This window comes from Capsicum annuum, unplaced genomic scaffold (genome assembly GCF_002878395.1).
Source record: "Capsicum annuum cultivar UCD-10X-F1 unplaced genomic scaffold, UCD10Xv1.1 ctg2830, whole genome shotgun sequence".
NCBI classification, from domain to species: domain Eukaryota; kingdom Viridiplantae; phylum Streptophyta; class Magnoliopsida; order Solanales; family Solanaceae; genus Capsicum; species Capsicum annuum.
In genome coordinates, this window is record NW_025834722.1 from 33,345 (window position 1) to 57,557 (window position 24,213).

Below are 24,213 nucleotides of genomic sequence, written 5' to 3' on the forward strand. Positions count from 1 at the left end.
GCTAGGTTGATAGTTCATGCCCAGTAGATTGAGGCAGAAAAGTTGAAGGAAAGAGAGAGAAAATAAGAAGGCTAGAACCAGGCAGTTTAATTATGGCCAGACAAAGTTGTGAGGGGGAAACCGTTCATAATTTCAGAATCGTTCATCTTTGCCAGCGCCATTTTTAGCCTATGCTCCCGCCCCTAGAGCTAGACAGGAGCAGTGGGGTAAGACTTCTATGTCCAGATCTCATAGTAGTGTGAGTGGAAAATCTAGTTATCCTTCATGTGCTAAGTATGGTAAGAATCATCTTGGTGAGTATTTATTGGGATAGAAAGGTTATTATGGTTGTTGTAAGTTGGGACATGGAATCTAAGAGTGTCCTCATGCTAGGAAGGGATAAAGGGATATTCGTGCCCAGACTCAGGCTACTAGCGCACCAGCTCCTCTAGTTCGCCCAGTCCCTCCTCAGGGCGCATCATCCAGTACTGGTAGCGGTCAGTGCCAAAATTATTTTTATGCTTTACTATCCTGTCAGGAGCAGGAGAGTTCACCAGATGTTATCACTGGTATGCTTCGTGTCTTTCATCTTGATGTTTATGTGCTGTTAAACCCTGGGTCAAATTTCTCTTATATGACCCTACTAGTTGCAGTAAATTTTAAAGTAGGTTCTGAAAAGCTTCCTAAGCCCTTCTTGGTTTACACCCCAGTGGGTGAGTCAGTTATTGTTGAATGAGTCTATAGAAAGTACCCGATCACTGTCCTTCATAGGATCATGTTAGGAGACTTAATAAAGCTAGATATGGTTGACTTTGACATTATTCTGGGCTTGGATTGGCTCCATTTCTATTATACATCTATAGATTGTCGCACCCGAGTGGTGAAGTTTCAGTTTCTAGATGAGCCAGCCTTTGAGTGGAAAGGTAATTCAGTATCTCCCAAGAGTCATTTCATATCCTATCTTAAAGCCATTAAGTTAATATCAAAAGGGTGTATCTATCATCTAGTTTGAGTCAATGACACTAAGTCTGAGGCTTCAACAGTTCAGTCAGTTCGTGTAGTCAATGAGTTTCCTAATGTTTTCCCCAAATATCTGGCAGGGGTACCTCCCGATAGGGAAATATAATTCGGTATTGACCTTCTTCTAGATACTCAACCCATCTTCATTCCTCCATATTATATGGCTCTAGCCGAGCTTAAAGAGTTAAACGATCAACTTAAAGACCTCTTAGATAAAGGTTTTATAAGGCCTAGTGTCTCTCCATAGGGCGCTCCCGTCCTATTCGTCAAAAGAAAGATGGTTCTTGCGAATGTGCATTGACTATTGTCATCTGAATAAAGTCACAGTCAAAAATAAATATCTTCTTCCTAAGATTGATGACTTATTCAACCAAATCCAACGTGCAAGTTATTTCCCAAAGATAGACCTTAGATCCGACTATCATTAGCTTAGAGTAAGGGAATGTGATATTCTAAAGATAGCTTTCAGAACCCGTTATGGTCATTTTAAGTTTCTAGTCATGTCCTTCGGGTTGATAAATGCCCTAGCAGCCTTCATGGACTTGATGAACTGAGTGTTAAACAATATTTGGACATGTTTGTCATAGTTTCTATCGATGATATTATTGTATATTCTCATAGTGAGGATGATCATGTAGACCACCTTAGAATTGTGTTGCAAACTCTTAGGGATTACCAATTGTTTGCCAACTTTAGCAAATATGAATTTTGTCCAAGATAAGTAGCTTTCCTCGGTCATATTATTTCTAGTGACGGCATTAGAGTTGATCCCCAAAAGATAGAAGCAGTAAGAAACTGGCCTAGACTTATCTCTTTATCAAATATCAGAATTTTCTTGGGTTTAGCTGGCTATTACAAATGTTTTGTTGAAGGTTTTTCTTCTATTACATCCCATATGTCTAGATTAACTCAAAAGAAAGTTAAGTTTTAGTGGTCAGATTCCTGTGAGAAGAATTTTCAGGAGTTGAAGACTCGACTCACTTCAGCCCTAGTTTTAGAGCTACCTGATGGTACAGATGGTTTCATTGTCTATTGTGACACTTCTCGAATTGGTATGGGTTATTTTTTGATACAGAGAGGTAAGGTTATAGCCTATGCCTCTAGACAGATTATTCCTCATGAAAGAACTACCCTACCTATGATCTAGAGTTAGCTGTTGTTGTGTTTGCGTTGAAAATTTAGAGGCACTATCTTTATGATGTTAATGTATTCAAGGATCACAAAAGCTTGCAATATGTATTTACTCAGAGAGAGTTAAATCTTCGTCAGAGGAGATGGTTAGAATTGTTGTAAATTATGATATGAATGTGTTGTATCATCCGGGCAAGGACAATGTAGTGACAGACGCCCTAAGTAGACTATCTATGGGCAGTGTTGCTCATGTAGAGAATGATAAGAGGGAATTAGTTTGAGAAGTGCACCAATTAGATAGATTATGTATGAGGCTGGTTTACTCAGCTGAAGGGAATATTTGGGTTCAGAGTTGTCAGAATCTTCTCTAGTTTCTGAAGTGAAGGAGAAATAGGATAAGGATTTTAGTTTGGTCAAACTGAAGGGGTCAGTTAAAGACCAAAAGGTAGAAGTTTTCTCCCAAGAGGGAGATTGTATGTTGAGATACTAGAATAGATTGTGTGTGCCATGTGTTGATGATTTAAGGCAGCGGATTATGGAAGAAGCGCATGGACCGTGTTACTCCATTCATCCAGGAGCCACCAAGATGTACTATGATTTACGGGAAGTCTATTAGTGGAATGACATAAAGAAAGATATCACAGAATTTGTAGCCAAGTGTACAATTTGTCAATAGGTTAAGGTAGAGCACCAAAGACTTGGTGGAACACTGCAGGATTTTGCTATTCCCACTTAGATACGGGAAGAGGTGAACATGGACTTTGTGACAGATTTACCCCATTCGTGTCGTCAGCATGATTTGATTTGGGTTATTGTAGACAGATTGACTAAATCAATCTATTTCTTGCCAGTTCACACATCTTACATAGCTGAAGATTATGCTAAGTTATATATCAGAGAGTTAGTTAGATTGCATGGAATTCCCTTGTCCATCATCTCAGATAGGGGTACTCAGTTTACCTCTCAGTTTTGAAAAGCCTTACAGAAGGGTCTCGGTACCATGTTCATCTCAGTTCAGCTTTTTATCTGCAGAAAGATGGTCAGGCAGAGAGAACCATTCAGATCTTAGAGGATATGTTGAGAGAATGTGTTCTTGATTTTAAAGGCAGTTGGGAGACCAATTGACATTGATCGAGTTTCCCTACAATAACAGTTACCATTCTAGCATTCAGATGGCCCCCTTTGAGGCTCTGTATGGGCAGAGATGTAGATCACCAGTGGGTTGGTTCAAAGTGGGTGAGGCCATTTTGATTAGGCCAGATATGGTATTTGAGGCCATGGAGAAAGTTCAGCTCATTCAAGAGAGATTGAAAGTAGCTCAGAGTCATCAGAAATCTTATGCAAACGTAAGAAGGAGAGATCTTGAGTTTGAAGTAGATGATCTTGTTTATTTGACAGTTTCACCCATGAAGGGGGTGAATAGGTTTGGCAAAAAGGGGAAACTTAGTCCCCGATATATAGTTCCCTACAGGATTTTGAGTCGTATGGGGAAAGTAGCATATGAGATTAAGCTACCTGCAGACTTGTCATCAGTTCACCTAGTGTTCCGTGTATTTTTATTGATGAAGTGTATGGATGATTCAGCTGTTGTAGTCCCTCTAGAAAGCATAGTCTTTCATACGAAGAAATTTCAGTATATATTCTTGATCATTAGATCCGTAGACTAAGGAACAAAGAAGTTCTCTTGATCAAAGTTTTATGGCGAAATCGGTCCGTTGAGGGTGCTACTTGGGAAGCAGAAGCAAACATGCATACCAAGTATCCTCACTTCTTTTCTACAAACTCAGATTCAGCCTGAGGTAACAGTCTTCCTAAATTCAGTTCTTTTTTCCAGTCTCAGATTCAACCATGTGATTATCTTCATATCAATTCATGCATTCGAAGATTAGTTTAGTCCCTAGATATGAGTTAGATTAGATTCAGTCATACAGTTTGTTTCAGTTGTGCATGCAAGCGTATAGCCTCAGTCCTTCAGTATCTTCAGTTTAACTAGTCTCATTTGAGGACAAATCTTCCTAAGGGGGAGATATTGTAGTACCATATATTTTCCCTAGATCAGTTTAGCTCCTAGCGTGTCTAGGGTTAACTTTAAAAATGAATAACTCTTAATACATGTAAAATTTTCCAGTTCTAGACCCACAAGTGTGTAGATAATTGAATTAGGTTTCCAACGATACCAATTTCGCCTTAATCCGATACTCGGTTTAGAAGTTATGGCGATTTTAGTGAAAAAAGAGTAGAGCACCGCGTCGCGGTGAGGTGCAGAATCGCAATTGTTTGATTTGTAGTGAGGCACCGCGATTAGCCCACGTTGTGGTGAAACCCAAATTACCATTCGTCCCTTTCCAGTAGCTCACCGCGATTTGCCGGTATCGCGCCAGATATCTCAATGGGACAGACTCTACATCACGGTGGAGTGCAAAATGACACTCATCCTTTTCCAGTGATGCAACGCGATTACGCCGCGTCGCGCCAAAGGTCAAAATGACATTCATCCCTTTTTAGTAAGCACCGTAATAAGAACCACGTCGTGGTGGGGCCCAAAATTAGGATTCCAGTTCTGAGTTAATTTTTCCAAAGGGTAACCTAGTCTTTTCCCAAGCCCCCAAATCGTGAAAAATACTAGATTAAACCAATTCTAAGCATTATATGCTCACTTTTCACAAAATTTCTCTCCAAGAAACCCTAGAGTTTCAAATTTCAATTCTCAAGAAATTCAAATTCCACCATTTTTTTTCAAGATAACCCAAAATTCAAGATTCCCAATCCAAGGTATTTAAGAAATCATCTTCAAAAGCACAAATAGGAACTAAGGTATGTGGGATTTTCAACAAGGATAATCCTTTCATCCTTTTGCCCAAAATTATTTTTAAAGCTGAATTTTATATGAAATTATATGAATTTCAGTCTAGGGTTTATACCTACTCTTTACTATTTGAAGATTATGAGATTACAATTGAATTAGATATTGAATTGCTTGTCTACTTCTGTATATTTATGCGTTTGACATTATTTTCAAGATTTAGAATCAAATTATCAAGATTTTCATTAATTAGCATGAACTTTATGATGATTTGACATGAAACAGATGTATGGGTTATTAGCCCTAGTTTTAATGTTGTTATTTCAAGAAGATTATGCTTTTAAGCATCCCATGATTTGTTATATTCAGATTTTGAACAAGGATTTGATCTTTTGATCGCAGCTTAGATATGGAATCCACTTTACAGATTTAACTACAGTTTACAGTAAATAGATTCACAAGATATTTTTATTGTAAACCCATATACTAGTTTTAAAAGTGGATTTACTACAAAATGAGCATATAGATTAAAGAGAGTAGTATTTAGCACCGAGTTGGGTCTGTTTACATTCGCCAGAACTATGAGCCAACATATGTATAGATTATTAGATTATTTCTGTTTCTATATGGATTACAGTTACAGATGTGATCACTTAGATTATGTTATACTCCTTGGCAAGAGTATGACACCTCCCCAACGTGAGGTTTTTCCATAAGAGAACTAGACGTTGGACTCCATGTTATCTCAGATGGTTTATGTAGATTAGAAGAACCTTCCTACAGCCTACAGAAAAGAGTAAAGAATAACACAAAAGCTTTTAGAAACTAAGTGTAATGGCTCACGATTTTATTCAGATACTATTTTATATAAATCACCAGCTACTAGATTTCAGTTTTCAGTTTACAGATATAGAGGTGAGTCCTTTTACACTTAGCATGTATGATTTGTAAATAGATATCAAGTACAGATTTAGAACTAAGTATGGTAGCTCACAACATTCAATTAGTATGTTTTACATTCATGACTTATGATTATAGTTTTCAATTACTCAAGCCTAAGTGAGCTATTATTACTTAACATGCATTATTTATGAGAACAATGTATATAGTTCCTTATTGTTTTACTTATACATTAACCCCCCTTATACTCAGTACATTTCAGAAGTACTGATCCACATATATGTCTATGTGCTACATTATCTCATAATACAGGTTCAGGTGCTCAGTTTCAGCAGTTGAGTGATTTTAAGTATCTCCCTCTACATCCCGACAGTTGGTGAGTCCTCATAGTTCGGAGACCCGATCATTCAGATTTTCTAGTTTATTACAGTAGTTGATTTAATATTTTTCAGTCAGTTTGAGTCAGCTGGGGACTTGTCCTAGTGACTCTCTAGTTATTAGTAATAGAGGCTTGTCAGTCTGCTAGATATAATTCAGATTTCCAGTATTGATTGTCCTGACTTTTACATCAAGTATTTTCAGACATCATGTTCAGATAATTTTATCTTAGCTCAGACAGAATTCCGTATTTTTGCTTTGATTATATATATCTATATTTCTTTATTATAAGCTTCAGATTTAGTAGAAGGCTTTCAGGGTTAGCTTAAGGCTACTCATAGTCTTGAGCACCGTGTGACATCTCGGGATCCATTTTTGGAGTGTTACACCTACGTTGTTTATCCCCACGTTTTATCTCCTTATTACCTCTCCCGAGATCAAAAGGTTGACAATATATGTATTCTAAGGATGGTCAATCCTCAAAATAGTTAAAACAAAGATAAACAAGCAAACAAATATGATAAGTGAATTAAACAAAATCAATTCAAAACAATAGTCTTCATGTTCTTGGCTTTAACTCCGGAAAGGGTGTGTTTAGCCACTAATCAACATAACTGTGATCAAACTAATTGAATACATGTTATGATCTATTAAAAAGCAAAATAACGAATAATAAAACCTAAAATATGAGTTGCAACAGCCTCCTTAATCTCCAAAGACTTTCAAAAGTGATTACAACAAGTGCTCAATGTTCTATTTATTGTATAAGATGACAATCCTAAGCCTTGTAGGAGTATACTTGCAATATGGCCATGTGTGAAGTATGTAGCGCGTCGCGTTGGGCAGTCCACTTGAGCAAGGGTCGCAGCACACTAGATGGTCAAGTCAAGTAGGCATCACGTCGCAATGGCTGCTTGAGTCAAATAGGGGTCGCGGTGCACCCCTATCACGATACCTCACTAGAAGTTGCATCCATGTTTTTGGCTAAGTGTTCCAACATCCTTCCTTTATCCAAGCTTTTGTGGTATGTGTCCAATGGATTTACAACCTTTAAATCATCCATATATCATCATAATCATTTCAAAAAAGATCCTACATCAATTTGAACCACGGGTTAGAGATCAAAACAACACAATATCAAGAACGATGAACTCAAAATACGAGCTAAGACTAGGCTTACTCATGTTCCACTTTAACTTATTATTTTGGCTCTAGACTTGATCCAATTGACTATTACACAATATAAACAAGTTTTTCCACATATAATTACAAAATAAGACCCATAGGAACTCATTTAATGCACTAGAATCCAACGAAACCAACTAGACACACACTTAGCTCAAGCTAGTAAAATTAGTTTTCTCGATTGAACTCTACATGTCTCAATTAAGTATAGACTTGTTTGTAAACACTTTTAACCATTGTAAGCATATCCTTGAACACTTATATGCTTATTTATATCATCATCACACATAAAGCACACAAATTATTCTCAAAACAAGACTAAACAAGCTAGAATAGTAACACTAAAGTGTATAAATACACCCAACATCAATTGTCCAAAGACTTAAGAGCTGAAATGCATATTTTTACAGTAAAAAGTCCTATATTTTCTAACCCCCAAATGATTTAGTCAAAAGAATGTATGAACTTAGGGAAATAAACTTTATTAATTTGGGAAATCACAGTAGGAGGCAGATCAAAAGAGAGTTTAGTGAAGTCCTATTCTGTTGGATTTCTAAAAATTGCTATTTTGTCCCTACTTTCTTCCTGTAGAAGGGGTCCATGAATGAGAGAACAAATATTGACATCCAGCTTAATCCAAGAGTCATTGAAAAAGTTGATAAATTGGCCTGTTGTAGGATTCCATTGAAGACCCAGTTGATAAACTTTCCAACCTTGTTAGAGGTCTTTCCAGGTTTTAGACGTTGTTATAGTGGAAATTGGAATATGAACGTTGAAGATATTTCTTTTTCAACAGATTTAACCAAAGAGGTTGGAGGGATCTCCAAGTTCTAGATATTGTAGTAGCAGAAGCTAGAATATTATGTGAACACCTGAGGATATTTCAAAGATATATCTCGAGTAAGTTTTGGATTTTTCGGATGATGTTTGGACCACGTTTGGATTCTGAAAATAGTACATCACCGCGATTGTTGCACGTCGTGGTGGAATAGTAGTGGAGGCCTTGGCGCATCGCGGTGAGGGTTCAATCGGCATTCCAATTACTAATTTTAATTTTAGAAGGGCAGTCTCATCTTTTTCCATCACCCCAATCCATTAAAACATGGGATTTGAAGCCCCCAAAAGCATATTTGTCATCTGTTACTCAAAATCTCTCAAAAGAAAACCTTTCTCTCTCTAGAACAAACCCTAGCTCCTTTAAGATTCAAGCTCAAGCTTCAAGAAATCACCAAGAACTTCCGCAAATTCTTCAATTAAGTTATGTTAGATGTTTATCCGTGGATCCTTTTCACCCATGGAGTCCAAGAATCCATTTTCAAGTTTAAAATTATGATCTTTACATGATAGTATGAATTTTATCCATGAACTCCTATGAATTTCAATTTTTATACCATGTTTTCATGTGTTTCCATTGGAATTAGTCGTTGACATGTTTGAAGGATGACATTTGTATTTTAAATCCCTAACCCATGAATTTAGTATTGAAGTTATGTTATTATCCCATGAATGAAACTATTTCCATGTTTAAACCTATGAATTCCAAGTGTTTGATTAAATGCCTATATAATTTGGGTTTGGAATAATGACTACTTATTATGGTTCTCGAAGCTTCAGTATGTTCTTATTATTATTGTCATTGAGTCCTGGGGGTTATGAATACCCAAAAATTTAGCTGTTTACATAGTTTCTGAATTTGTAGAACGATCTCATACAAACCAAAAGTATTATCCATAAATCAGTTAGTATGATCAGTCGTTGGTTCAATCAAGATTTGTTCAATTCAGGAATCAGTGTCTTCAGTTGGGAGTAACACTTAGCACCGAGTGAACTTGGGGATGGCATCTCCCCCGTCAGTTAGGCATGAGGCGTTAATAGCAGTACCTAGGTTTCAGACCTATGACACTACCGTAGACTTTAAGGGGTCCCCCGTCAATTAGGCTTGACACCCTCATTTTTCGGGACATTAGATAGTAGATCCACACAGCCAGTATTAGTACTAGTGGCACGATACTGACACCCTTCCAACTGGGGTTACAGGTTGGACCCTGATAATATATTGGGGCATGTCGGTTATAACTAGCTCCCACAATTTTAGTTTAGTCTTCAGTATAATTTAGTTCAGGTTTGTATTGACCGTAGCATACAATCATTAGTTATTAAATTACCAGATTTCAGTGATTTCAGTTTATGGACTATTTCAGTATCATGTTATATGCTTGGTCATGCATCTCAGATTTTACAGTCTTCACGCATACCATGCATCAGTTATCTCATGCTATTCATTCAGTTAGTTATTATTCATATACATGAACCCATGTATATCAGCCTAACCTCATTTAGCATACCAGTACATTCAAAGTACTGATTGCATACTCATTTTTTGTGTATGATGTCTCATATCATAGGTTTGGACACTCAGGCTCCCGACCGCACTTAGACACTCCAGCGCATCAGCAATGGTATCAGTGGTGAGTCCTCATACTTTGAGGATCGATTATGTTTATTTCAATATCTCGTTTCATTTCAATAGTCAGCTGGAGTTAGTTGGGGGCTTGTCCCATCAACTCCACAGTCAGTCAGTTAAAGGCTTTCAGATAGTTTCAGATAGTAGTTAGTTTTCCAGTTGTTATTGACAGTCTTTACTGTATTATTTCCAGACAGTTGTTTCGAAATCAAAAAGTTTAGTGATGTTTTAGTGTTTTGAAACCTTATGGCATATTCAGATATTCCGCTCATGTGTATCTTTTTGTTATCAGTTTTGTTTAGTACTCGCGGCAGGTACCAGCTTATGGGTTAGCTTGTGGTCACTTGTGATGGTAAGCACCGTGTGGTATCCAGGGTGTACTCCCGGGGCATTACTTCCTTGAACACTTATATTCTTATTTATATTATCATCACACATAAAGCACACGAATTATCCTCAAAACAAGACTAAATAAGCTAAAATAGTAACACTAGAGTGCCTAAATACACCCAACATCACCACCCCACACTTAAAGCCTTGTTCATCCTCGAACAACTCTTAACTATAAGCATCATCAGCTAAGGAGAATCTACACTAATACTACATGCAAAATACTCAGGCTAGTACTATACAGACTACATAGAATGCAATTTTCTACACTAAGCATGTTATACACAATTGAAAGCTCAAGAATACTACTCTGAAACATCCTAGCCTCAAGAATTGACTCACCAAGTTGAAAAACTCATGCAGGCTTCTCAGTACAAGAAATCATACAAATCACTCAACATTTGGAACATGTGCCCCTCACATCAAGAGAGCTACCCATAATCACTCACAATAATGCAATTTACAACATGATAGGTACAAGAATCAAATTTCCCTCACTCTCACAAAGAATTCACAAGTTGCACTAGATGAACCATAGGCTTGCCCTTAGTGTAATGCTCCACTAATATCAGAATATTAAGCTTAGGATCAAATAGGTATTTTCGGGTTGTAATGTAGGCTAAGGTACGGATAGGAACTATTTTGGAATAGTGACTATCTTACCTAAGTACTTTAATACACTACATTATATAGTTAAAACCAATCTCCAATAACTTAATTACACCATTTTTGTTTACCCCATTCTTTTATTTTTCACCCTATCTTCTTAAGCTCATTTACATACACTATGGTGGGAGGATTCTATGCACAACTCATTCAATTTGAATAAATTTTTATTCTTTTCATTACTCAACTCCCCACCACAACACATAATAATTCTTTTGAACACCCATAACTATCACTTTGGGGCTTCGCTTTTACCTTTTCTCCTCTTATTTCTCAAACTCCTTACTCAATTAGTTTTTCATTAAAGCGCCTAAGCGCTTTGGATCAAATCAAGGTTTATCAAAGAAGGGATTAGGCTACATATGAGGCCGCCAAAGAAAAAACTAAAGGCTCAACAGGGGTTACTAGGATTATGCACAAAGATAGGTCAAAAAGATAGTATAAAACAAGGCTATCAAAGAAATGCCTATATCATCTCCTAAACCCACACTCTTTATTTTGCTTTGCACACACATCAGGCAAGTTCTAGACATCATATGAAACAAGGAATATACAATACCTTACACGCACATGGCACATACTCAACTCACGTAGGATCATCATAGACTCTCAACCAAATAATAACATGAATTCAAATTTTAAGCCACAAGTACAAGAGTCATAAATATGAGCCTAGGAGTCTAAAAAGTAAAAATTCACACAATCAACATGCTTTTACAAACAAAACATTTGGATCATTCAATCACTCATAGCACCAACAAGAACATCTTACTTATTTCTAACCTAAAATTTTTTAAATTTACTCCTAAAATTGGGAATTCCCCCACCCCACACTTAAAATCTACTTTTTCCCCAAAGTATAATTTAAAAGTAGAGATAGAAATACTTTCTGAGGCCTCTAGGCCTAACTAGTAGCATTTTTACACATCAAGAGGGTCCTGGGACCCCACACTCAGTCCTTGCCATGCTCCTTAGCTCAGGTTTTCAGTACTCAAACTTTACATCAACCTGTGACTCAACAAAAACAAAAAGTACGTGAAGTAAAAACTACAAAGAACTAAAAATAAAACATACCTACTTAATTTGGGCTACCTCCCAAGCAACGCCTGATTTAGTGTTGCGGCACGACCCAACTCAACTTAACCAAGTTCCTTCATCATTTTCCTCACACTTGGAGGCCATCTTCTTATTCATTTATGAACTCTTAAGTGTGAACTCTGAAGGTCAATAACTTTCTAAACTTTAGCCTTTTCAGGCTCTTCAATCTGCATCATATCTGGTTTAGGTAGTTGTGGCTTAGGGTGCTCAATGAGGGTATTAGAAGAGGTCTTTTGTGGAATAGACACCACCACCCTACACTTAGCCCCTTCAATCATATTAATCATACACAAGTTCTTATAGTGGAATAGTGTGTTAAGCGGTTTGTATACTTTAAAAACCGTCTCTTCATCTTCCAACCTCATATGAGTGTACCCTCTCTCACATCAATTAGATCTTCTCCTGTCACTAAAAATGGATATCCCAAGTTGATTGGTACCTGTTCATCTGCCTGAAAATCTAAAACAATAAAGTCAGCAGGAATAATAAATTTACCAACCTTTTTGAGGGCATCCTCTATCACTTCTTCAGGATGGGCTATGGTCCCGTTTGCCAGTTGCCACAACACAGAGCTCGGTCTAGGATTCTCCAAACCAAATATGTTGAAAAAAGATAGGGGCCTCAAGTTAATACTTGCCCCTAAATTACTAAGTTCTTAAACCACCTCATTGTTGCCAATCTAAATGGGGAGAGTAAACTTCCCAGGGTCCTTTAGCTTTTTCGGCATTTTTTGAGTAACTACAAAACTATACTCCTCTGTGAGTGCTACTGCCTCCACATCCTGCAGCTTAACTTTATTAGCAACCAAATCCCTTAAGTACTTAGCATACTCAGGCATTTTCTATAAAATATCTAAAAGAGGTAAGTTAATGTTTAACTCTCTGAACGTGTCAAAGAACTATTTGAAACAAGCATCCTCTTCTGACTTAATGTGCCTTTATGGGAAAGGTAGTTGTGGGATCTTTTTCACATCTTTAGTAAATTTTTATTTCGAGTACTCAGACCTACTCAATTTTTTAGCAACTCTGCAATTTACCTGTTCAGTTACCACATAAGCATCTACCTTCTTAGTTGCCTTTGGAGGTTCTTCATTAAGCTCTTTACCACTCCTCAAAGTAACTGACATTACTTGTTTTGGGTTTTCTGTATCTCCTGGCAAACCATCTTGAGGCCTGGTATTTAGTGTCTGTAATAACTGCCCTAACTATAACTCTAAGCTTCTCATGGCCCTTGATGGTTCTTGATATCTGCAGCCAACTGTGTTTAATTAGCAAGAATTTGCTTCATCATCTCTTCCAAGTTGTTAGTTGACTAATTCCCTTGTGCTTGTGGTTGTTGAATTTATTGTTGTTGGGTGTTCCAAGGTTGATTTAATGGTTAAGTCTACCACTTTAAGTCATAGGCGTTCCTATAATTTTGCTTTTGAGCACTTCTCATATACATCACAGACTCAGGATTAGCAGCACACATAGCCGCTGAATGACCAATATTGACACAAACCTCACACCAACCACTGGTCTGCTGAACTGCACTAACTACTGCTGCAGGCTGTGTAGCTCTCACTTTTAGGTTGCTGAACTGAGTGTTTATCAAATTTTATAATACAACAACCTGAGGTGATAAAGTAGTGCATTGGTCCACCTCCAACACACCTGCAACTTTTTTTGTGGCACTCCTAGAATCAACATACCACTCTGGATTTCCTTGTGCTATGTGGCTCAAAAAAGTTTACAGCTCATCATAAGTCAACTCCAATGATTGACCACCTGCAGCTGAATCTAGCATAATTTTTGTATTCTGGTCAAGTGCTTCTACAAAAGTATGAGCAAGTACCTCATTGGACTATTGATGATGTGGAAAGTCTTGAAGAAGTGACTTGAACCACTCCGAAGCATGATAGACGTTCTTCTCTGGCCTCTGTTTGAATCTCACTATCTCACGACAAAGTTTTGCAGTCTTGCCAGACAAAAAAAATCTGATAAGGAACTTTTAGGCTAATCTGTCCCATGATGTTATTAAATTCGCTAGCTTAGAGTTCAACCACCTTTTAGTATCCCCAATAAGTGAATAGAAGAAGAGTGCCATCCTCACATAATCAGCATTCACATCTGCTGGAATGAATGTGTCAGTGAGATCAATAAAATTCTGCAAGTGGACTTATGGATCTTCATGTGCAAGCCCTTTAAACTATCCACTGCTAGTCAACAATTGCACCATATTGTTCGAACCTCCCTCTAGGAGCTGGTTTCTAAAAAGGTGAGGTCAAATTTATCCAAAGTGGGATTGCCACTTCTCTAACTGCCCTGCAGGCTGCTTATTCATCAGCCATGATAGCAGGATTATCTTGATCTTATTGGATTTATGGAACACGTGGGAGAAGGATTGTTTCTCTCCTTCATTGATGGAAAATTTGCTCAGGTTCGGGACTTAGTTCAACCAAGTCCTTATCCCTTGCTAGCTTACTACTTTGAAAACCTATTTCCTACAAACACAAAACCAACACCAAGTGTAAAACACCAAAGAAATCTGAAAAACAAAACTAAAAATAAAACAATAGCCAAATTACAGGTCTCCGAAAACGCCACCAAAAAGATGACAGCGCCCAAGCACACACAAGTGTACGTGGTCTACCAAATAATATAGTGGCCTTCAAGAAAGTCGAATATCGATCCCACAGGGACTTGTTCTAACAACTATTTGATTTCTGTTCACAATTTAGATAAATCTAGTGCAAGCATAACCAAAAAGAGTTTTGAATATTCATAAACTAAAGTGAAGTAAGCAATGCACAAAGTAAAAGACTTGAGACAATCAATGGAGTAAAGCCCAGTTAAAGCACTCTGAACAATCATGCTATGTTATTGAACTTTATTCGTTAACTCGTTTTTCTTAGTTGTTGATTCTTAGGGTTAATCACATGATCATGATCTCCCGACCTCTAACCGTTTACCTAGTTTGGACATTACAACTATATCGTTGAGCGGAGATATAATAATCCAATTAAGTTCTTAAAGTTTTTATCCTACATGTGAATCAAGTAAGGCTTCTAGGTACATCCCTGTCCTAGAAGCTAATTTTGATTCCTTATTTCATAAAAGAATAAGAACCCTATTTTATTTATTCTCATGTTCTATCTCCTTATTCCCTCTCCCAAGATCAAAAAGTTGACAATATATGTATTCTAAGGGTGATCAATCCTCAAAATAGTTAAAATAAAGATAAAAAAACAACCAAATATGATAAGCGAATTAAATAAAGTCAATTCAAAACAACATTCTTCATATTCTTGGCTTTAACCCCAGAAAGGGAGTGTTTAGCCACTAATCGACATAACCGTAATCAAACTAATTGAATACATGTTATGATCTATTAAAAAGCTAAATAAAGAATAATAAAACCTAAAAGATGAGTTGCATCAGCCTCCTTGATCTCCAAAGACGTTTAAAAGTGATCACAACAAGTGCTCAATGCTCTATTTATAGTATAAGATGATAAGCCTAAGCCTTGTAGGAGTATAATTGCAATTTAGTCGTGTGTGAAGTATGTAGTGCGTCGCGTTGGGCAATTCACTTGAGCAAGGGTCATGGCGCACAAGATGGTAAAGTCAAGTAGGCATCACACAGTAATGGATGCTTGAGTCAAAGAGAGGTCCAGCGCACCCTTATCGCGATACCTCACTGGAAGTTGCATCCAAGTTTTTGGCTAAGTGTTCCAATGTCCTTCCTTTATCCAAGCTTTAGTGGTGTGTTTTCAATGGATTTTTAGCCTTTAAATCATCCATATATCATCATAATCATCTCACAAAAGATCCTACATCAATTGGCACCACAGGTTAGAGATAAAAAAAACATAATATCAAGAATGATGAACTCAAAACATGAGCTAAGACTAGGCTTACTCATGTTCCACTTTAACTTATTATTTTGGATCGAGACTTGATCCAATTGACCATTGCACATTATAAACAAGATGTTACACATATAATTACAAATAATACCCATAGGAACTCATTTAATGCACTAGAATCCAACGAAACCAACTAGACACACATCTAGCTCAAGCTAGTAAAACTAGTTTTCTCGATTGAACACTACATGACTCAATTACGTACAAAATTGTTTGAAAACACTTTTAACCATTATAAACATATCCTTTAAAACTTATATGTTTATTCATATCATCACCACACATAAAGCACATGATCTATCCTCAAAATAAGACTAAACAAGCTAGAATAGTAACACTAGAGTGTATAAATACACCCAACATCAATTGTCCAAAGACTTAAAAGCCTAAATACATGTTTTCTCAGTAAGAAGTCCCGTATTTGTTAACCCCCAAATATGTGGTCAAAATAATGTGTGAACTTAAGGAAATAAACTTTATTAATTTGGGAAATCACAGGAGGAGGCAGATCAAAAGAGAGTTTAGTGAAGTTCCATCCCGTTGGATTTCTAACAATTGTTATATTGTACCTAATTTCTTCCTGTAGAAGGGGACTATGAATGAGAGAACGGATATTAACATTCGGCTTGATCCAAGAGTCGTTGATGAAGTTGATAAGATGACCCACAATAGGCTGCCAATGAAGACCCAATTGATAAACTTTCCAACCTTGTTGGAGGTCTCTCCAGGTTCTAGATGTTGTTGTAAAGGAAGCTGGAATATTATGTGAACGTCAAAGATATTTTTTTACAACAGATTTGCCCAAAGAGAGTTGTTCGAATGAAAGCATCGCCAAGCTGATGATGATGGTAATGCCTTATTCTTAGAATCCAAGTCCTGGATTTCTAAACCCCTTTCGTCTTTGGGTTTCATAATCTCAGACCATTTAAAAAGATGTATTTTCTTATGGTCTAGCGTAGAGCCCTAGAGAAAATTACACTCATGACGCTGAAGCTCGTTAATCACATATGAAGGTAATTTAGTAAATTGCATGATGTGATTTTGAAGGCTATTTAGCATAGACTGAATAAGCGTAGCTCTCCCGGCTAGTGATAGAAATTTTCCTTTCCACCCTAGCATGCGTGATTTGAAATTGTCAATAAGGGCTTGGTAATCAGATTTGACCAGTTTTATGGACATTGAAAAGCCAAGATATTTTAAAAAAGTTAACCCCTCAGCGATGTTAAGGATATTACAAGCTAAGGCCTTTTTCTTATTCGGGGTATTAGAGAGAAGAGTATTTTTGACTTTGAGTAATTTATTTTCTATCCCGAAATAGATCCAAAGTGATACATTGCTGTAGAAATAGCATTGCAAGTGAATTTATTTACTTCTCCGCAAAGAATAATATCATCTATGAAGAATAGGTGGGAGATAGGTAAACCTCTTAGAGATATAACAATCGGAGTCTACAAAATATGGTCAACCTCTATTTCAATTCATTGGGAAAGTCTTTCCATACATAGGATAAATATTAATGGTGACAAGGGGTCACCTTGGCGGATACCCTTAGTGGGTAAGAAAGACGAAGAAAGCCTCCATTAAGGAGAATTAAAATTGTAGGTGAACTAATACAAGATATGATAAGCTTTACCATGTTAGAGGGGAGGTTAAAGTAAAGAAGAGTATTATGGATGACCATTCTAGGCAGTTGAAAGTTTTATTACAAAAAATAAATTAAAATAAAGAAAGTGGGCTTATATCATAAATCATAATTTATTGATGTAATATACCACAATAATTAGATTACAGTTGAAAAATAAAATAAATAAATAATGAATAAAAATATATTCAAGTTGAAGTGCGACTATCTCACTCTCTTTAAGAAAATTCAGACCAATTACGGTATAATCTGCAATGATTCAAAAGCCCCTACCCAAGGATACAACAACCCAACAATGACTTACAACTCAAACAACTTCGATTAGTTGAAGAGTTCAACACCCCGCCAAAAGAACATCTTCCTTCAACATAGAATTGCTCTTTTATTGTATAGTGAATATTGTTGGAGTCTTATAATATTTTCTTTATCCCAACTCTCTCTTTCACTATACCAACCTCAAAATAAAACACAATATATTTCTTATATTATTTTTTAAATATCTCTCTGTTTTATTTTATTCTCAAAATAATAAAAGATCACCATTATTTACAGGTAATGAATTGGTCCTTGTAATGAATTGAACGAAAGTAAGGTAATCAAAAGGTAGGTGAATGATCTCGATAGTACATAAGTTACATGAATTATAAAGTATAATAAGGAGAATATGACATTGTGGTTATAAAAGTTATAAATACTAATGACATCACTTTCTCAACTTTACGTCTTCTAATTGTCATGCACTTTAATATTAAAATACACCAACACAATTCAGAAGGAAGATCAATCTGATGGAGCTAAAAGGTAAAAAGAGTTATCTCAAATTATACTTTGTTTTTAAGAATACAAAGAATACAATATATATATATATATATATATATATATATATATATATATGAAGGCATTTGGACATACGATATGAAGTGTGTAATTTGAAATCATGAGACATAATCAGTATTTGGACATATGATTTCATCTCATGATATGAATCTCAAATTCTCCAAAAAGTGTGATTTGAGAATTCATATCATGATTTGAGATTTCATATCAAGTCACTGCACTTAACCATTTTCTAGTCATTAGTTCACATTTCAAATAACTACACTTAATTATTTTTAAGTAACTATTTCATATTTTAAGTGACTATACTTAATCATTTTCAAGTCACTAATATACATTTCAAGTCACTACACTTAACCATTTTCAAGTCACTAATTCACATTTCAAGTCACTATCTTAACCATTTTCAAGTAACTTATTCACGCTTCAAGTAACTACACTTAACCATTTGTAAGTCACAGATTCACAATTTTAAGTCGCTATATTTAATCACTTTCTAGTCACTAGTTCACATTTTTAATTGTAATATAAGTCAAACAGTTCAATAAATTTAATAAAATAAATAAGTAGAGGTGTTGTATATCCCTTTCACACTATATAATCATCACAAAACTTATGGCTTTTGAAATCTTCTACAACAAATAAGTCCACCGTAATACTATATTTTTTCTCTCACAACATATATCATCACAAAATTTATGGCTTTCAAAACCTTCTACAACAAATAATCTCACTATAATACTATATTTAAAGACTTCACTATAAGAAAATAGAGAAAATCAACTTACCTTTATTTCACCTAAGTTGAAGAGAAAGAGACAAACGGTCATCGAAAAAAAAGAAAAAGCAAAGCAACCCTTTTCTCAAATTCGAATTTTGTAAAAAATCAACATAAAATTACTTGTTACTTCACATCAAGCAATAACACCAACCTCTTCAGAAAAGCAACTAGACTTAACCATTTTCTAGTAACTAATTCACACTTCAAGTGACTATACTTAATCATTTTCAAGTCATTAATTCATATTTTCAAGTAACTACACTCAACCATTTTGAAGTTACAACTTCAACATTTCAAGTGACTACACTTGATCATTTTTAGGTCACTAGTACACATTTTCACATAACTAATCTTCAACTATTTTCAAGTTACTAGTTCAATGTTTCAAGTCATTACACTTAACCATTTTCAAAACATAAGTTCACATTCTCAAGTTACTATACTTAGTCATTTTCAAAACACAAGTTCACATTCTCAAGTTACCAGTTCACCTTTCAAGTTACTACACTGAACCATTTTTAGGTCGCTAATTCACATTCAAGTGACTACACTCAACCATTTTCAAGTCACTAGTGCTCATTTCAATTCACTACACTTAACCATTTTCTAGTCAATAGTTCATGTTTCAAGTAACTACACTTAGCCATTTTCAAGTAACTAATTCACATTTCAGGTGACTATAATTAACCTTTTTCAAGTCACTAACTCACATTTCAAGTGACTACACTTAACCTTTTTAAAGTCACTAGTACACATTTCAAGTCATTGTACTTAAATCATTTTCAAATCACTACCAAATAACTAGTTCACACTTCATGTAACTATAATAAACTTTTTTCAAGTCAAAAGTTCACAATTTTAAGTCACTGCATTTAATCATTTTCTAGTCACTAGTTCACATTTTCAATTGTAATATAAGTAAAAAAAATTAATAAAGTTAACAAAGCAAATATGTAGAGGCGTCGCATATCCCTCTCACACCATATAATCATCACAAAATGGCTTTCAAAGCCTTCTACAGTAAATAATTTTACCATAACACTACATTTAAAGACTTCACTGTATGAAAATAAATAGAAATCAACTTACGTTTGCTTGGCGTAAGTTGAAGAGAAAGATACAAGCGATCACCGAAAAATAGAAAAGCAACCCTTTTTCAAATTCGGGTTCTTTCAAAAAGCAACATCAAATTACTTGCTACTTCACATCAAGCAATGACACCAACTTATTCAAAAAAATAACTACACTTAATCATTTTCTAGTAACTAATTCACACTTCAAGTGACTATATTTAACCATTTTCAAGACACTAATTCACATTTTCAAGTAACTACACTTAATCATTTTGAAGTTACTACTTCAATATTTCAAGTGACTACACTTAATCATTTTCAAGCCACTAGTACACATTTTCAAGTAACTACACTTAATCATTTTCAAGTTACTAGTTCAATATTTCAAGTCACTACGCTTAACCAATTTCAAAACACAAGTTCACATTCTCAAATTACTACACTTAATCATTTTCAAAACACAAGTTTAAAATGGAAAGTTGTTGTTGTTGCTTTCTTTTGGTGAGAGTTATTTGAGCTTGAGCTTGAGAATTTTTTGGGCTACTAGGGTAACTAGGAAAAGAAAAGGAAAAATTAAGATAGGTTGGGCCTAGTGATGGTTGGGTTGGGTTGGGTCAGGTATTACAAAAAAAATTGGAAAAACCGATCATAAGTGGTCGATTTATTTTTAAAAAAATAATTATTCAAAAATAGATCACTTGTGATCCATTTTATTAAAAAATAATAAATTATATAATATTTGTAATAACATTTAAATAATTTAATGCAATGTATATAAATTGAATACTTAGTTAATTCATCGTCATATTAATACGAGTAGTGTATTTCCTCAATCGTACAATAATATCAATGCATTTTGTAAACTAGGATGAATTTTTGGTAAATTCGATTTTAAATAAGATATTATATACCTCGTAATGCAACGTATTAAAATGATGAATTATCAGTTAATTAGCTCACATTTTTATTTCAACAGCATACCTTTTCTACATTAACATGAGTAATATATTTTCTCAATAGTATAATATAATCAATGCATTTTGTAAACTAGGATAAATTTTTGTTAATTAGCTTTTAAATACGGTATTATATACCTAGTAATACAACATATTATTCTGATGAATTATTGGTCAATTAGCTTAAATTATTATAACATCAACAATATATCATTACCTTGACCGTATGATATCAACGTATTCAATATATACTTGGATACATTTAGTTAGTTTTTGAATACGTACTATATACATCACATGTACACGAGTATATTACCCCGTATACAATGTATTTCATATATACTCTAAATATTAGCGATTAATTTAGCTTACATTATTATAGTTTCAACAATATATTATTATTTAGATCGTTTGAAATTAAAGTATTCAATGTATACTTGAATACATTTAGTTAGTTTTTTACTTACATCAATACATAAGATATACCCACACACGCAGAGAGTATTATCTACTATCAGGTTCTAAATACGTACTACATACGTCACACATATATACACGAGTATATTACCATGTAATAAATGTATTACATATATACTCTGAAGAGTTATCGATATTATTATAAATTCAACAGTATATTATTACATCAATCGCATGACATCAATGAATTATTCAATATACTTTTTTGATCAATTTATTTTTGACTACTAAATACATCACTACATGAGATACACACACATACATATATAAAATTTTTAATACGTACTATATATAGCACATGCACAAGTAATTACCTGACAATACAACTAGTGGAAGATCCAGAATTTTTCTTCCGGAGTTCAAAAAATGAAAATATCACGGATCCAGGATCCGAATGGTGATTTCACCATTGTGTTGATTTTTAATATCACAGTATATTTTTTACTTATTTTTTTTAAAATTCACTGTGTTGATTTCACCACCATTCGTGATAGTTCTTTTGTAGTTGTTTTTTCGATTTTTGTTTAATAGTGAAGACTATAGAATCCACTATATACCCAAGAAAGTTGTACAAAATTAAGAGGAAAAAAAAAAGGTGATAGGTAAAGGGGTTTAAGTTGTGGACAAAGGAAGAAAGAGGGAGAGGGTAGAAGAAAAGTGAGTTTGGAGCCTAAAGGACAAATTTTTTTATTCAAAATTTCAAAGGGGCATATCAAAATGAAAAAATATCAAAAAGGACAAGGTAAAAACTTGTCTATTAAAATTTCATGGTATTAGGTACATGTAAAGTGCAAGGTAAAATCGTGATTTTTTCTTACAAGGTAAATAGAGTCACTTACCTTATCTAGTGACTGAAAAAGTACAAGGTAAAATCGTGATTTTACCTTACAAGGTAAATGAAGTCTGCAAGATGGGACTTATCGCTTACAAGAGAGGGAATAAATTTCCATTTGTTGGCTGATTATAAGTAAAGTATGACTCTCATCTTGTAAAGTAGGATCTCATGTTCACCTTGTGTAACACCCCACACTTTTACCTAGCTTAAATTCATCTCAAAAATGTCAAAGACTTTCTTTAAAGATGAATACACTTTTATACATATTTAGTTTTCAAGATTTTGACTTTTCATTGTGTGAGAAATTGAATAAGCTTTCCATCGATACCAAATTCGCCCAAATTCGACACCCGAGCGAAGAGTTAGGGCCATTTTAGTAAGACAGTGTACCACCTGGTACTCTAGCGCGTCGCGAAGGCAGTCCAAATGGCATTTGTCATTTTCTAGTGAGACAACGGGATATCACTACGTCGTGCCACTAGCCTTTTTTCTAATTGTCACTTTCCAGTGTGACTCCGCGATCATGGCGCGCCGTGCCAAAAGGAAAATTTGCAACCATTGAGGCACCACGATGGCACTGCGTTGCGCCATCATCCCAGTTCCCAATCGTCAGTTTCCAGTGACACGGCACGATAGTGCCGCATCGCGCCAGGTTCCCAACTTGGATTTTCAGTGACAAAAATTAAAAACTTTCTAGGGGCAATATGGTCTTTTTCTATGACCCAGACCAGCCTTTAAACACGAAATTATGCCCTAAATACCCTATTATATCATTTTTCCTCACTTTCTCTCAAGAACAAAATCATTATCTCTCAAGAGGCAGAAACCCTAGTTCAAGAAATCAAGATCAACCCCAAGAAATCCTTCAAGAACTTCAAGAATCTAACAAATTAAGGTATGTTAGATGTTCATCTACAGGTTCCTTTCACCCATAGAGTCCAAGAATCCCTTTTTAAACCTACAAGATCTCAGATTTATGATCTCCATGTTTGATTTAGATTGAATTCATGTTCATGATATTAGTTGGGTTCCAATCCATGATTTAAATGCAAGTTTCATGAATTAAATAACATGTGTGATGAATATGTGATTATCTTGATAAACCCTTGAACGTACAAAGTGATTAATGCATCTATGATATTAATTTGGTTTGCAATCCATGATTATGATAAGATTCATGAAAAATAGAATAGTATTTAGGGGAAATTATATGAATTACATACTAAACCCTTGCATGATGTTTATGTGATGACCATTATCATGTGAAATACTCATGCTCCCCGAGTATTTGCTAAAATGTCTATGTAAAGTAAATAGAGGAATCAGGAGATGTTATTATGAGATCTTAATCATGTACAAGCTTATGCCCTACAAGTGTTTGATAAAATGCTTATGTGAATTGACTAGTGAAGGCATGAAAGATTATTATGTGATCCCATTCATGTACAAGTTAAAGCATTACAAGTGTTTGATGAAATGTCTCTATGAGTGAATTATGACCAAGTGAACATTGTTATGTTATTCAAGATTATGTTTTGCTTTACTTTTCATGCTATTGAGTCCTGGGGGTATTTAATACCCGACAATTTAGTTGTTTACCTAGAGCCAGTGTCAGTTACAGAATAGTATCAGTCATGTCACGACCAGTAGTACTCTCAGTCAGTTACAGAACTCAGGAAAACTTAGTAAACT

General features: G+C 35.1%; 1 protein-coding gene across 1 annotated transcript; it reads right to left on the reverse strand.

Annotated features, from left to right (window-relative positions):
* Positions 1–12,151: 12,151 nt before the first annotated feature.
* On the reverse strand, positions 12,152–12,852 carry LOC124890987. The gene is made up of 4 exons (XM_047402832.1): positions 12,713–12,852; positions 12,514–12,592; positions 12,390–12,465; positions 12,152–12,282 (listed from the first exon to the last, which is right to left on the reverse strand). The coding sequence occupies exons 1-4, from the start codon at positions 12,850–12,852 to the stop codon at positions 12,152–12,154; spliced, it is 426 nt and encodes a 141-aa protein (XP_047258788.1).
* Positions 12,853–24,213: the final 11,361 nt, after the last annotated feature.